At 61.4% G+C, this 11,771-nt stretch overlaps 1 protein-coding gene across 6 annotated transcripts; it reads left to right on the forward strand.

The window, feature by feature from the left end:
* Window positions 1-1,043: 1,043 nt before the first annotated feature.
* On the forward strand, window positions 1,044-11,495 carry PLD4 (phospholipase D family member 4). Of its 6 annotated transcripts, none has more exons than XM_063793153.1 (12): window positions 1,044-1,192; window positions 3,040-3,256; window positions 5,408-5,497; window positions 5,940-6,133; window positions 7,017-7,200; window positions 7,575-7,695; window positions 8,246-8,373; window positions 9,010-9,210; window positions 10,012-10,151; window positions 10,271-10,436; window positions 10,518-10,614; window positions 11,024-11,495. In XM_063793153.1, the coding sequence occupies exons 2-12, from the start codon at window positions 3,230-3,232 to the stop codon at window positions 11,221-11,223; spliced, it is 1,548 nt and encodes a 515-aa protein (XP_063649223.1). In that variant the 5' UTR covers window positions 1,044-1,192; window positions 3,040-3,229; the 3' UTR covers window positions 11,224-11,495. The 6 variants fall into 6 exon arrangements, with proteins under 6 accessions (XP_063649223.1, XP_016782316.1, XP_063649222.1 ...); XM_063793152.1 differs by having other exon boundaries at window positions 1,045-1,192; window positions 2,904-3,256; XM_063793154.1 differs by having other exon boundaries at window positions 1,094-1,192; window positions 3,027-3,256.
* Window positions 11,496-11,771: the final 276 nt, after the last annotated feature.

Here is an 11,771-nt window from a genome sequence, read left to right on the forward strand (position 1 = left end):
GAGGTGAGGTGTGTCTGATGTGCTTACGGTGGGGTTTAAGTGCTCCCACAAGCCTGCTCTGACAGTCTGTACTTATTTGGGGTAAAAAACAAAAAAAAACAAAAAAAAACAAAAAACTTAGCTCTGCTGACAAATAATGAGTCATATTTTCCCACAAAGATAATTTTTGAAATAACAAAGGAAATTAAAGAAAAAATGTTCAGGCTGGGCACGGTGGCTCACGCCTGTAATCCCAGCACTTTGGGAGGCCGAGGCGGGCAGATCACGAGGTCAGGAGATTGAGACCATCCTGGCTAACACGGTGAAACCCCGTCTCTACTAAAAATACAAAAAATTAGCTGGGCGTGGTGGCGGGCACCTGTAGTCCCAGCTACTCGGGAGGCTGAGGCAGGAGAATGGCGTGAAGCTGGGAGGCAGAGCTTGCAGTGAGCCAAGATCACACCACTGCACTCCAGCCTGGGCGACAGAGCGAGACTCCGTCCAAAAAAAAAAAAAAAAAGTAAAATGACAGGAAAAGACATAACATTCAAACAGCAACTCAAAGAGAGGTGGAGTTCCTATACTAATATTAGAAAATATAGATATTAAGACAAAAATTATTGTTAGAGACAAAGAAGGATGTGTTATAATGATAAGAGGGTGATCCATAAGGAAGATATAATAACTAGAAACACATATGCACTGGCCGGGCGCAGTGGCTCATGCCTGTAATCTCAGCACTTTGGGAGGCTGAGGCGGGCGGATCACGAGGTCAGGAGATCGAGACCATCCTGGCTAACACGGTGAAACCCCATCTCTACTAAAAATACAAAAAATTAGCTGGGCGTGGTTGCACGCACCTGTAGTCCCAGCTACTCAGGAGGCTGAGGCAGGAGAATGGCCTGAACCTGGGAGGCGGAGCTTGCAGTGAGCCGAGATGGCGCCACTACACTCCAGCCTGGGCGACAGAGCAAGACTCCGTCTCAAAAAAAAAAAAGTTTTGCTTCATGGGAAATCCCCAAAGTCCCTCCCCACACCCCATGGGACCAAAGGGCCCTAGACCTCAGGGTGGGGCCTGCAGCGCAGGGAGCAGAGCCGGCAAGGAGCTGCCCTCAGGTCGTTCCTGGCCACACAGCCAGCCTCGGAGCCACTGAGGGGCCTGCCCTGGGCCCCGAATCTAGACGCCCCTTCCAGCCTCAATCTTTCTTCCAGGGTAAGCAGCCTGAGAGGCCAAGAGGACAGTCCACCGAACCCTGAGCCCAAGGCCCAGGATTCCTTGCTTAAATGTCCCCAAGCCTGGATCCATCCTCCCGAGGTAGAGCTGCCGGAGCTGTACCCAGTCCTGCTGGCCTGAGGGGCAGCCAGGGGAGGCGACGTGGTGGTTTTCTGGGGCTGCAATGAGCTCAGACCCACGGGCTGGGTGTAGCATGTGGGCTCATTGAGGCCCCTCACAATGTGGGGAAATCGGAGAGGGGACTGGCTGGGGCTGGCCCTCCTGCAAGGACTTCTGAGAGTGCTCCAAGGAGCCCTGGGGTCCTCCACTTGCCCCTGGCCTTCCAGGCCCTCACACACCATTGTTGTCCAGACAGAAGAGACTGGGCGCTGTGGTTCACGCCTGTAATCCCAGCACTTTGGGAGGCCGAGGCGGGTGGATCATCTGAGTTCAGGAGTTCGAGACCAGCCTGGCCAACATGGTGAAACCCCGTCTCTAATAAAAAATACAAAAATTAGCCGGGCGTGGTGGCAAGTGCCTTAATCCCAGCTACCTGGGAGACAGAGGCAGGAGAATCGTTTGAACTCGGGAGGCAGAAGTTGCAGTGAGCCGAGATAAAGCCGTTGCACTCAAACCTGGGGTACAAGAGTGAGACTTCTCTCAAAGGAAAAAGAAAAAAAAAAAAAGACAGAAGAGAACCTGTTCTGTCTAACTGCCTTTTGCTTGAGTGCAGGGAAGGCAGCCTCCCTTCATACTCATGCCCCAGCCCTGCAAATGTCACAGCAGGACCCACCTGGCTGCCCCTCCCCATACCCAGAGTAACCCTCACCCAGAGTCCCTGGAGGACCCAACCCTCGGGGGCACGCCTGGGGCCCAGCTGCATTCAGGCATCCAGCAACCCAGCCAGAGGGCTGGGGCTCCCCAACCATGGCCGGGAGGTAAGGGCTGAACCCAAGGCCAAATCAGAGCATCAAGAAGGTGAAGAGAGATCTGGAAGGGGCTAGGGAGAGGATGGATCTCTTCCCCATTCACTTCCTGGCCCACCCAGACTGGCCCCAGGGGTGCAGCTGACAGGCCCCACCCTTGGGAACTGCACCCTCCTGACTGGTGTCCTGCAGGCACCCTGAGGCCATCACCCTGGACCCCTGCCCTACATAGGCCTTACAAGGAGGAGCCGGGGTGGACACCCAGACCTCATTGAAAGTAGGGGTGTTCTCAAGGTCCCAGACCTTACTCAGGGACCCCAGTCGGGGAGGGGGCAGTGGGAGGCAGAGCCCCTTGCTAGGAGCTTCTAGCCAGGCCCACCTTTTCAGATATGCCAGTGAGCAGCCCCAGCTTCGTTCTCCAAGATAAAGACCCTAGTTACCTCCACTGCTCAGCCTCCCTTGCAGCTAAGTGTAGCCATGTGACTAAGTTCTAGATCAAGTTCCAGATCACAGATAAGTGGAAGTGCCCTGTGGGACTTCCAGGAAGTCTCCTCTGGGATGTCCCTTATTCTCTGCTAAGAACACAGAGGCAATGGCTGAGCTCCAGCAGCCACTGTGAGGCCATGAAGGCAGGGATCCTAGGGACTGGGATCTGAGAGCCTGGCTCCCAATGGCAGTGGAGCAATGCCATCATCTCTAGCAAGGCCGTCTCTAGCCTGCCAGCCCCTGGACCTGCTTAGTGTTCGAGAGTAATGAACAACCTTGCTGAAGCCACTGTTCCTTAGGTGTCTGTGGCCTGCAGCTGAGCTTGACTCTGATTCGTAGGCCCGCAACTGGAGGGCCTCTACCTCAAGGGAGTGGGGTGTAGATTTTTCCTGGAGGTGAAGGTTCTCAGCCCTACCCTCTAGCCCGCCCACCCAGCTCCAGTCGTCTGTTTCTGTCTCGGATGAGAGGGGGCCTCTCAGGACAAAGAGGAAGTAGCTGGAAGGGGAAGGAGCCAGCTGCAGAGAGGAGGAGGTGAGCTGCAGAGAAGAGGAGGTTGGCGTGGAGCACAGGCAGCACCGAGCCTGCCCCACGAGCTGAGGGCCTGCAGTCTGCGGCTGGAATCAGGATGGACACCAAGGCAGGACCCCCAGAGGTATGTGCCAATGAGGCCAGGGCAGCTGAGAAAAGCCAGGCATGGGGAAGGGGCTGCTGTCTGCCTCCCTATGGCCTCAGCCTCCCAGCAACCCCAGGTCCAGAGAGTCACACAGCCTCCAGCTAGTCCTGTAGATGACTCGCTCCTTCCCCAGTCCGTGCAGCTGGGATAAGCAGGGCCCTGGCTCTCCAGCCAGGTGACAGCTGGGCCCCTACCTCAGCCTGGGACTGGCAGCCGTGCCTAATGCCCTGCAGGGCAGGAAATCTGGCACCTTCAGCCATGACCTCTGATGTCTGCAGGGTCTTAGGCTATCTACCATGGGACCAGGGGGCTACAGCCCTACTCTGCAGGGGTCTCTCAGCTTGAGCCAATCTGGCTGGCGGGCCTCCCAGGTTCCATTGCAGGAGGAGGTGGTGAGGCGCTCTGGGGTCTGTAGTCCTGGGAGGGGCCTTGGACAGGCTCCAAGTCTGAGATGGGGCCTGCAAGAGGCAGCGCCTCTGTGCTCTGAGCTGCCCGTCTGCCTGGAGCATTTAAGGGAGCAAGGGTCCTCTCTGGTAAGGGCAGGGAGGGTGGGGAGCAGCTGTCCAAGAACAGCCCTGGCACCTCGTTGCCCAGCCACAGCCCAGGATTCCATGTTTCCTCTCATTGACCAGCCACAGCCCAGGATTCCATGTTTCCTCTTCTGAGAGTTAATGGGGGAGGGCAAAGGCCCGATGCTGGGCCCTGAATCCCTGGGGACAGTGGGGACACGGTGGGCACCCTGAGGTCTCCTCTGTGGGGTGGGGGGAGCATCCCCCAGAGTTCAGCTCTGGGGTGGGGGCGGCACCCACCCACCTTTGCAGGACCCCCCAGCGTGGGGGGAGTTGGGCCGCAGTGACTTGGCCTGAGTCCCCTGTCCCCACACTTGGTTTATGCTCCTACCCCCAATCCCCCATAACGCTTGGTCTCCAGGGCAGACACAGCCCAGGCCCGACTCCTGTGGCATTCCTGGCATTTCCGCCCCATGCTGAGGCAGGCCAGGTTCTCAAAGCCCTCAGCCCTGACCCGTGGGAGGACAGCCCAGACGAACCCCAGAGGCCTGGAGGCTGAGCTGGCTGCTCCTGGGTGGACAGCCGACCCACAGAGCCCTGGGTCCCAGCGCCCAGCCTGGCTGCAGACACTGGCACTCAGTACTGCCCAGGCCCAGGCCCCAAACCTCGGAGACCTCCCCATCCCAGCCAGGGGCCAGCCAGCTCCTGCCCTGGTGGATGTCTCAGTCAGAGGCTGGCCAGCCAGGTGACCGTGCTGGGCACAGACCCCTCCCTGCACCCGGGGAGGGCGCCTCTGTACTTGTGAGGCACCCTTCCCCCATGGTGGCACCTGGGGCAGCCTGACTGCTTGCTTTGGGGGTAGGAGTGGGGGTGGGAGCCCACATCCCACAGGGCCCAGATGGCCTGGCTCCCAGCTCCTTGTGGGGTGACCACTCTGAGGAGATAAGGCGAGTCCCTGCAGCAGAGGACAACCCGCTCCCCCAGCAGTGCAGGGGTCCCACTCTGCCGCCATCTCTGCCCTCTCCACGCCTAGCCTCTCCAGCCAGGGTACTGCCCAGCTGCCCCCTCTGACCTGTGGCTCTCTGGAGGGGCTGCCGTGGGGCCAAGACAGGAGCCCAGCCCAGGAGGGAAGCAGTTATTTATAGGCCAGCAATAAGAGGACCAAGCGACAAAAGCAGAAACGGCCCTTTCAGACGCAGTTTCAGTTGTGGTTGAAACAGGGAACTGAGATGCAAATACCTAGATACTCACTGAGTGGGAGACCCTGAAAGGGGAGACACAGAAAGCCGGGGCATGTGGCCAGGCACAGACGCCCACCAGCCCCTCATGCTTGGCCCAGGCTCAGCCCTGGGGACCGCCCTAGCAGCAGTCCCTCCGGCTTGGCCAGGGGGACAGGGCAGGTGACATGTGGCCAGCTGCGGGCTCCAACACCCACACGGCTTGTCCTTGTGGAAAGCACACCCCCAACATCCAGGGCGTGACCTCGGGCATGAGTGGGGGGCTTTTGGGGGCTTATGTGGGTGTCTGTGCAGGGGTGTCCCCAGTGCCCAGCTGCCCAGGCACTGAGGGGCAGTTCTGGGCAGAGCTGGAGCTGCTGGTGATGCCAGGCTGCCCTGTGCAGATGCTGAAGCCTCTTTGGAGAGCAGCAGTGGCCCCCACATGGCCATGCTCCATGCCGCCCCGCCGCCTGTGGGACAGAGAGGCTGGCACGGTAGGACTGGGGGGCCCCAGGGGGGAGGTGGCTGGGATCAATAGCCTTTCAAGAGCCCCGAGCCAGAGTGGAGAGGTCACAAGCAGCCTTGAGGGGGCCTCCAAGCAGAGGTGCCCTGAGTGGTGGCCAAGGGAAGCCTCCCTGGGCTGCTCCAGACCTTCCCTTTATCCCCCTGCTGGAGGTGCTGGGGACAGCCAGTTACCACGAGCCACAGCATTGCAGAGTGGGCTGCAGGCCCCCTGACCCCTGCCACCACCCTGGGCTGGGGGCCTTCTCTGTATCACCCTCCCCTCTCCCTTGTCCACCCTAGTCCCACCCCAGTGGCAGCCCAGGTCCGGGAAGTCAAGACGGTCTCTGTCTCAGCACTGGAGGGGCCATCGTGGCCCAGCCAGAAGTCAAGCCCCGCCCTGTCTGGTGACCCTGCGGGTGCTGCCCCATCCAGTTGCAGGTCCTGGGAGCGCTGGCTGTGCTGTGGCTGGGCTCCGTGGCTCTTATCTACCTCCTGTGGCAAGTGCCCCGTCCTCCCACCTGGGGCCAGGTGCAGCCCAAGGACGTGCCCAGGTCCTGGGAGCATGGTTCCAGCCCAGCTTGGGAGCCCCTGGAAGCAGAGGCCAGGCAGCAGAGGGACTCCTGCCAGTAAGTGAGCCCATGGAGGCCTGCGGGGGCAGGTCTCAGTTTGGGGCTGCTGCCTGTGTTTCTGCCCTTGGATCTGCCCGTGACATAAGGGCGGCCCTCTATCAGCTCCTCCAGGAAGGTGCAGGTCACCAGGGAGGGCCACGACCATATGAACTGGAGTGGGGGCTGGGGACGGGGCAGGCGTGTGGTGCTTTTTGCAGCAAACAGAGGCTGCCACCTGGGGGCTCTGACAGGCTGGAGAACACTGCCTGTGCTGAGGCTCACCCCCTCAGTCCTTCCACCCCTGGGGGGTAATGTCACTGTCCCCTCCCGCCCCTCAGCCTTCCCTCCCACCCTTCTTTCCCTGCGGTTGGGGTCCTGGAATCCCAGGACTGCCCCGGAGGAACCTGTTGGGCCATCCTGCACACATCCCCTGGAAACGGGAGCTTACCTGCCCCTGGCCCAACCTTTCCCTTCCAGGCCAGCTCTGGCCACCACCAAGGGCTTCCACACCAGGAGGCCACCCCAGACCCCAGACTCCACAGCTCTGCTCTATTCTGCCCGGCTTCAGGAGCAGCTGCTCCCTGTGGGCAGTGCCTCAGGGCTGGGTGGGGCCAGGACCCCCCAGTCTAGCCTGCTCTGGACCAGGCAGCCCCTCTCAGGCTCCTTCCCAACTTGCTCCTGGGTGTCACCACCCCAGCAGCATGCTGGGCTCAGGCCCGCCCTGCCCAGTCTGTTTTGTTGCCTATACCTTAAACCCTTACCCTGCACACTTGGCCTGGGCTCATCCCGGGGGCCACCTGAGCAACGGTTGCTCTGGCTTGGCAGTGGGATGGGGCAGGTGATGTGAGGTGGGCTGGGGGCTCCCGCACCCATACTGAGCCCAGTGTGGCTCTCTCCACAGGCTTGTCCTTGTGGAAAGCATCCCCCAGGACCTGCCATCTGCAGCTGGCAGCCCCTCTGCCCAGCCTCTGGGCCAGGCCTGGCTGCAGCTGCTGGACACTGCCCAGGAGAGCGTCCACATGGCTTCATACTACTGGTCCCTCACAGGGCCCGACATCGGGGTCAACGACTCATCTTCCCAGCTGGTGCGCCCCGCCCTGGCCCCACCGCATCCTGGTGCTGGAAACACAGCAAGTCAGGCTGCCTATCTATGCAGGCGTCTCGGGCACCAGGCCCGGGGGCTCAGCTCGGTGGTAGGGTCTAGCATGGAACAGGGATTAGGCCGCTCCTTTGGGGGCTCTAACGGCAGAGGTGTCAAGGAGCTGGGCCTCTGGGTGACTAAACACTCAGACTGTGCCTGGTGCAGTTTGGCTCTCACCAAGGGTCATCCAGATACTTGACCTGACCTTGAGCTGTGGGCAGTCATAGGTGGGCCTCCTGAGGAGGACATGGGTCCTAGTGGGGATGCGGAGGAGAGGGCAGCCTGAGGTCAGCTCTCATAGCTGGCCTGGCCTTGCAGGGAGAGGCTCTTCTGCAGAAGCTGCAGCAGCTGCTGGGCAGGAACATTTCCCTGGCTGTGGCCACCAGCAGCCCGACACTGGCCAGGACATCCACCGACCTGCAGGTTCTGGCTGCCCGAGGTGGGTACCTGCACCATGCTGGGCACCACTGCCCTAGTGTCGGGCATGGGCTGTCTGGCTGGCACCACAGGACAAGGAAAAGAAGTGGGGGTGGGAAAGGTGCCCTGGACTTCCCTAGGACACCCCAGGAGGGCAGGACCCAGGGCTCTGAGGTCCTTTGAGTCAGCTTCACCTGGGCACAGGGCTGGTTCCAAGGATCCAAAAGTGCCATTTTCCACAGGGCAGAGCACGGGTGGCCTCGGAGCCCTGCTGAGCCCAGCAGCTGACCTGTGGGTGGAGGCTCAGGCTGGGACCTCTGGCTGGGCAGTGAGAGGCCATGGGAAGTCACCACAAAGGCAGGCTCTGGAGCTGAGCTGCCCAGAGGGATCCTGGGCCAGTCTATCCCTCTGTGTCCTCACCTATAAAATGGGGATGAGGATAGCAGCAGCTTAGTAGGACTGTTGTGAGGACATCTGAGTCAACCCCACTGTCAAGAGCTTGGGGTCAGGCTCACCATGAAGCTAGCACTTAGCAAGACCTAGTTCATCCCATTGCCTGAACTCTCCACCAGGTGCCCATGTACGACAGGTGCCCATGGGGCGGCTCACCAGGGGTGTTTTGCACTCCAAATTCTGGGTTGTGGATGGACGGCACATATACATGGGCAGTGCCAACATGGACTGGCGGTCTCTGACGCAGGTGAGTGCCAGGGCCCTAACACAGGAGGCCTGCCTGAAGCGTTTCCCCGCCTGCACTCCTGGGGACTTGGCCTGACATCTCAGTGCATCTGGAGAAAGTCGTGTAGTCCTGTTTACAATTCACTATGGTAGAAACAATCGGAGACTGGTCTAATAAATGATAGAATTCTACACAACCACTGAACTCATGCTGTGGAATCACATTCAATGACATGGAAAGATGTTCAAGTCACATTACCCAGGGAAGCATGCAGATTACAAAACACAAGCCTTTTTAGGAAAAGCAATGCATGAAAAACGTGTCAGAATGGTCATGGCAAAGGCAACCATGGTTATCACTTGACAGTGGGATTAAGAATGATCCCATTCTTAATGGCTTGATGCATTTTCTATTGTTTTTGTAATAAACGTGTATTGCTTTGATCATTGGAATACAATGTTCAAAAACACAGGCAGCCGCTGGGCACTCCTCCCACCAGCACACTCTATTACAGATTCCTACAGGCAATGCTTCCCGCAAGTGGGGACCAGTCGGTCAGGGGCTGCACCTGCCCCAGCATCCCTGGCCTGGGTGGAGAGGGGTGGAGGCCCCACAGAGGGGTTTTTCTCCCACAGCGCCTGACTTTGGTCCCTGCAGGTGAAGGAGCTTGGTGCTGTCATCTATAACTGCAGCCACCTGGCCCAAGACCTGGAGAAGACCTTCCAGACCTACTGGGTGCTGGGGGTGCCCAAGGCTGTCCTCCCCAAAACCTGGCCTCAGAACTTCTCATCTCACATCAACCGTTTCCAGCCCTTTCACGGCCTCTTTGATGGGGTGCCCACCACTGCCTACTTCTCAGTAAGACGGGTTGAGAAGGAGCCCATCAGAGGCACCTGTTCTCCCCTGGCTGGCCAGACCCACAGGGAGCCCTCTGGGCTGGCCCTGCAGACACCAGCAGCATCAGCTGGGTCCTCAGGCAGCCAGCACCATGGGTGGGGCTGTGGCCCTGGGGTGAGCAGCAGGCTGGCATCAGCAGGCTCTGGGCTGTGCCTGGAGTCAGGCTTAGCTCCAGGAGGACAGCTGGTCACCACCATCCCTGGGAAACAGGCCGCCTGGGAGGTGGTGGGAGGACCTGGGGCCCTGGGAGTCTCCAGACTGCTGGGTGAGGCCAAGGGGCTTAGCTGGGCACTGGAGAGGGAGGGGAACCCCACTTGCTCTGCGGGGAAGGAAGGGAAGAGTGAGGGGTGGGCAGATCCTCCTTTATCAGCCCACGGGGGTGGGGGTGGACAGCCCTCCAGCCAGCCGAGGGACTGGTCTGTAGTAGAGGCTGTATCAGAACAAGGGAAGCCTCCCTAGATGGGGGTGGGGGTGGCACCCTGAAGGGAGTGGAGAAACTTCTCTGTGGCCAGGAACTGTTTCTGGGAGGTCAATCCAGCCTGGAGCCCAGGGCAGTCCAGCTGCTTCCCCACTTTCTCCGCCAGGCCTCACAGCCAGTCCCCAGGACCCCTGTTGAGCCGACCCCTTCTTTCCTCATATTTCCAGGCACCTGGGCCCCCTCCCTCCACACCACATGGGGCCTCTTAGGTGGTGCATGGTGGGGTCACAAGTCCAGAATGGGCTGGGCTGGCAGAGCCTTCAGGGATTTCTCTCCCGTCACAGGCGTCGCCACCAGCACTCTGTCCCCAGGGCCGCACCCGGGACCTGGAGGCGCTGCTGGCGGTGATGGGGAGCGCCCAGGAGTTCATCTATGCCTCCGTGATGGAGTATTTCCCCACCACGCGCTTCAGCCACCCCCCCAGGTAGGTCTGAGTGGGAGGCGGGCGGCCTGCTGATGGGCAGCTCCTGGGCACGTCCCCTCCTGCTGGGACCCCAATCGGGCCCGGCTTGTAAGCAGAGCCCCGTCCCTCCCCACCCCAAGGTACTGGCCGGTGCTGGACAACGCGCTGCGGGCGGCAGCCTTCAGCAAGGGCGTGCGCGTGCGCCTGCTGGTCGGCTGCGGACTCAACACGGACCCCACCATGTTCCCCTACCTGCGGTCCCTGCAGGCGCTCAGCAACCCCGCGGCCAACGTCTCTGTGGACGTGGTGAGGGCGTGCTCCCGGCCGGGCGTGGGGAAGGCGGCCCTCCTGCCGCCCTTCCTGACGCGCTGCCTCTGCTCCCCTAAGAAAGTCTTCATCGTGCCGGTGGGGAATCATTCCAACATCCCATTCAGCAGGGTGAACCACAGCAAGTTCATGGTCACGGAGAAGGCAGCCTACATAGGTGAGCGCGAACAGATCACGGCGGGCGGGCCCCAGGGTGGCCAGGCACGGGCGAGGGAGGCACTGGCTTTGTGACCGGCGTGGACACCTCAGGACAGAGGGGCCGCTGCTGAAGGGGGACGGGGTCTCCATGGAGTTCCGGGGACCAGGCCACCCGCCTGTCACCTGGCCCCACAGGGCCCCAGAACACTGAGTCAGGACGCCTGTCCCCAAGTGATGAGGGTGGAGTTCTACCGCGACCAGCTGTCCCTCCCGCACCTAAGCGAGGGGCTTCCCCGGCTGGAGTCTGATGACAGTGGAGGGGCCAGCTGCCAACCGTCCCCAAACCCGTAGCCGGGCCTGGCGCTGAGCCGGCTGCAGAGGGGCCTGTGGGAGCCGGCGCCCCAGTGTCTCCTCCATCCTCCCCGCAGGCACCTCCAACTGGTCGGAGGATTACTTCAGCAGCACGGCGGGGGTGGGCTTGGTGGTCACCCAGAGCCCTGGCGCGCAGCCCGCGGGGGCCACGGTGCAGGAGCAGCTGCGGCAGCTCTTTGAGCGGGACTGGAGTTCGCGCTACGCCGTCGGCCTGGACGGACAGGCTCCGGGCCAGGACTGCGTTTGGCAGGGCTGAGGGGGGCCGCTTTTTCTCTCGGCGACCCCGCCCCGCACCCGCCCTCCCCTCTGACCCCGGCCTGGGCTTCAGCCGCTTCCTCCCGCAAGCAGCCCGGGTCCGCACTGCGCCGGGAGCCGCCTGCGACCGCCCGGGCGTCGCAAACCGCCCGCCTGCTCTCTGGTTTCCGAGTCCAGCCCCCCCTGAGCCCCACCTCCTCCAGGGAGCCCTCCAGGAAGCCCCTTCCCTGACTCCTGGCCCACAGGCCAGGCCTAAAAAAAACTCGTGGCTTCCCGGTGCCTCTGTGTGAGTCCCGCGCGGGCGGCCCTTCATCCTCTTGCCAAGGGCCCGCCTCTACGCGCCCGCCCCTGCGAAACTGCGCCGCGCGACCGCCGTGGCAGCGCCTCAGCTAGTCCCGGGTCCGCGAGAACTTGGGGCGGGGCGGGGCGGGGCGGGGACCAGACGGGCCTCCCAGGCGGAGCGAACCCTCCACCTCCCACCCCGCGCCGGGCTGCCGCGCTCCGGAACCCAAATTCCCGCCCCGAGGCTGCCGGGGGAAGCGAGAGGCG

This window comes from Pan troglodytes, chromosome 15, assembly GCF_028858775.2.
Source record: "Pan troglodytes isolate AG18354 chromosome 15, NHGRI_mPanTro3-v2.0_pri, whole genome shotgun sequence".
NCBI classification, from domain to species: Eukaryota; Metazoa; Chordata; class Mammalia; order Primates; family Hominidae; genus Pan; species Pan troglodytes.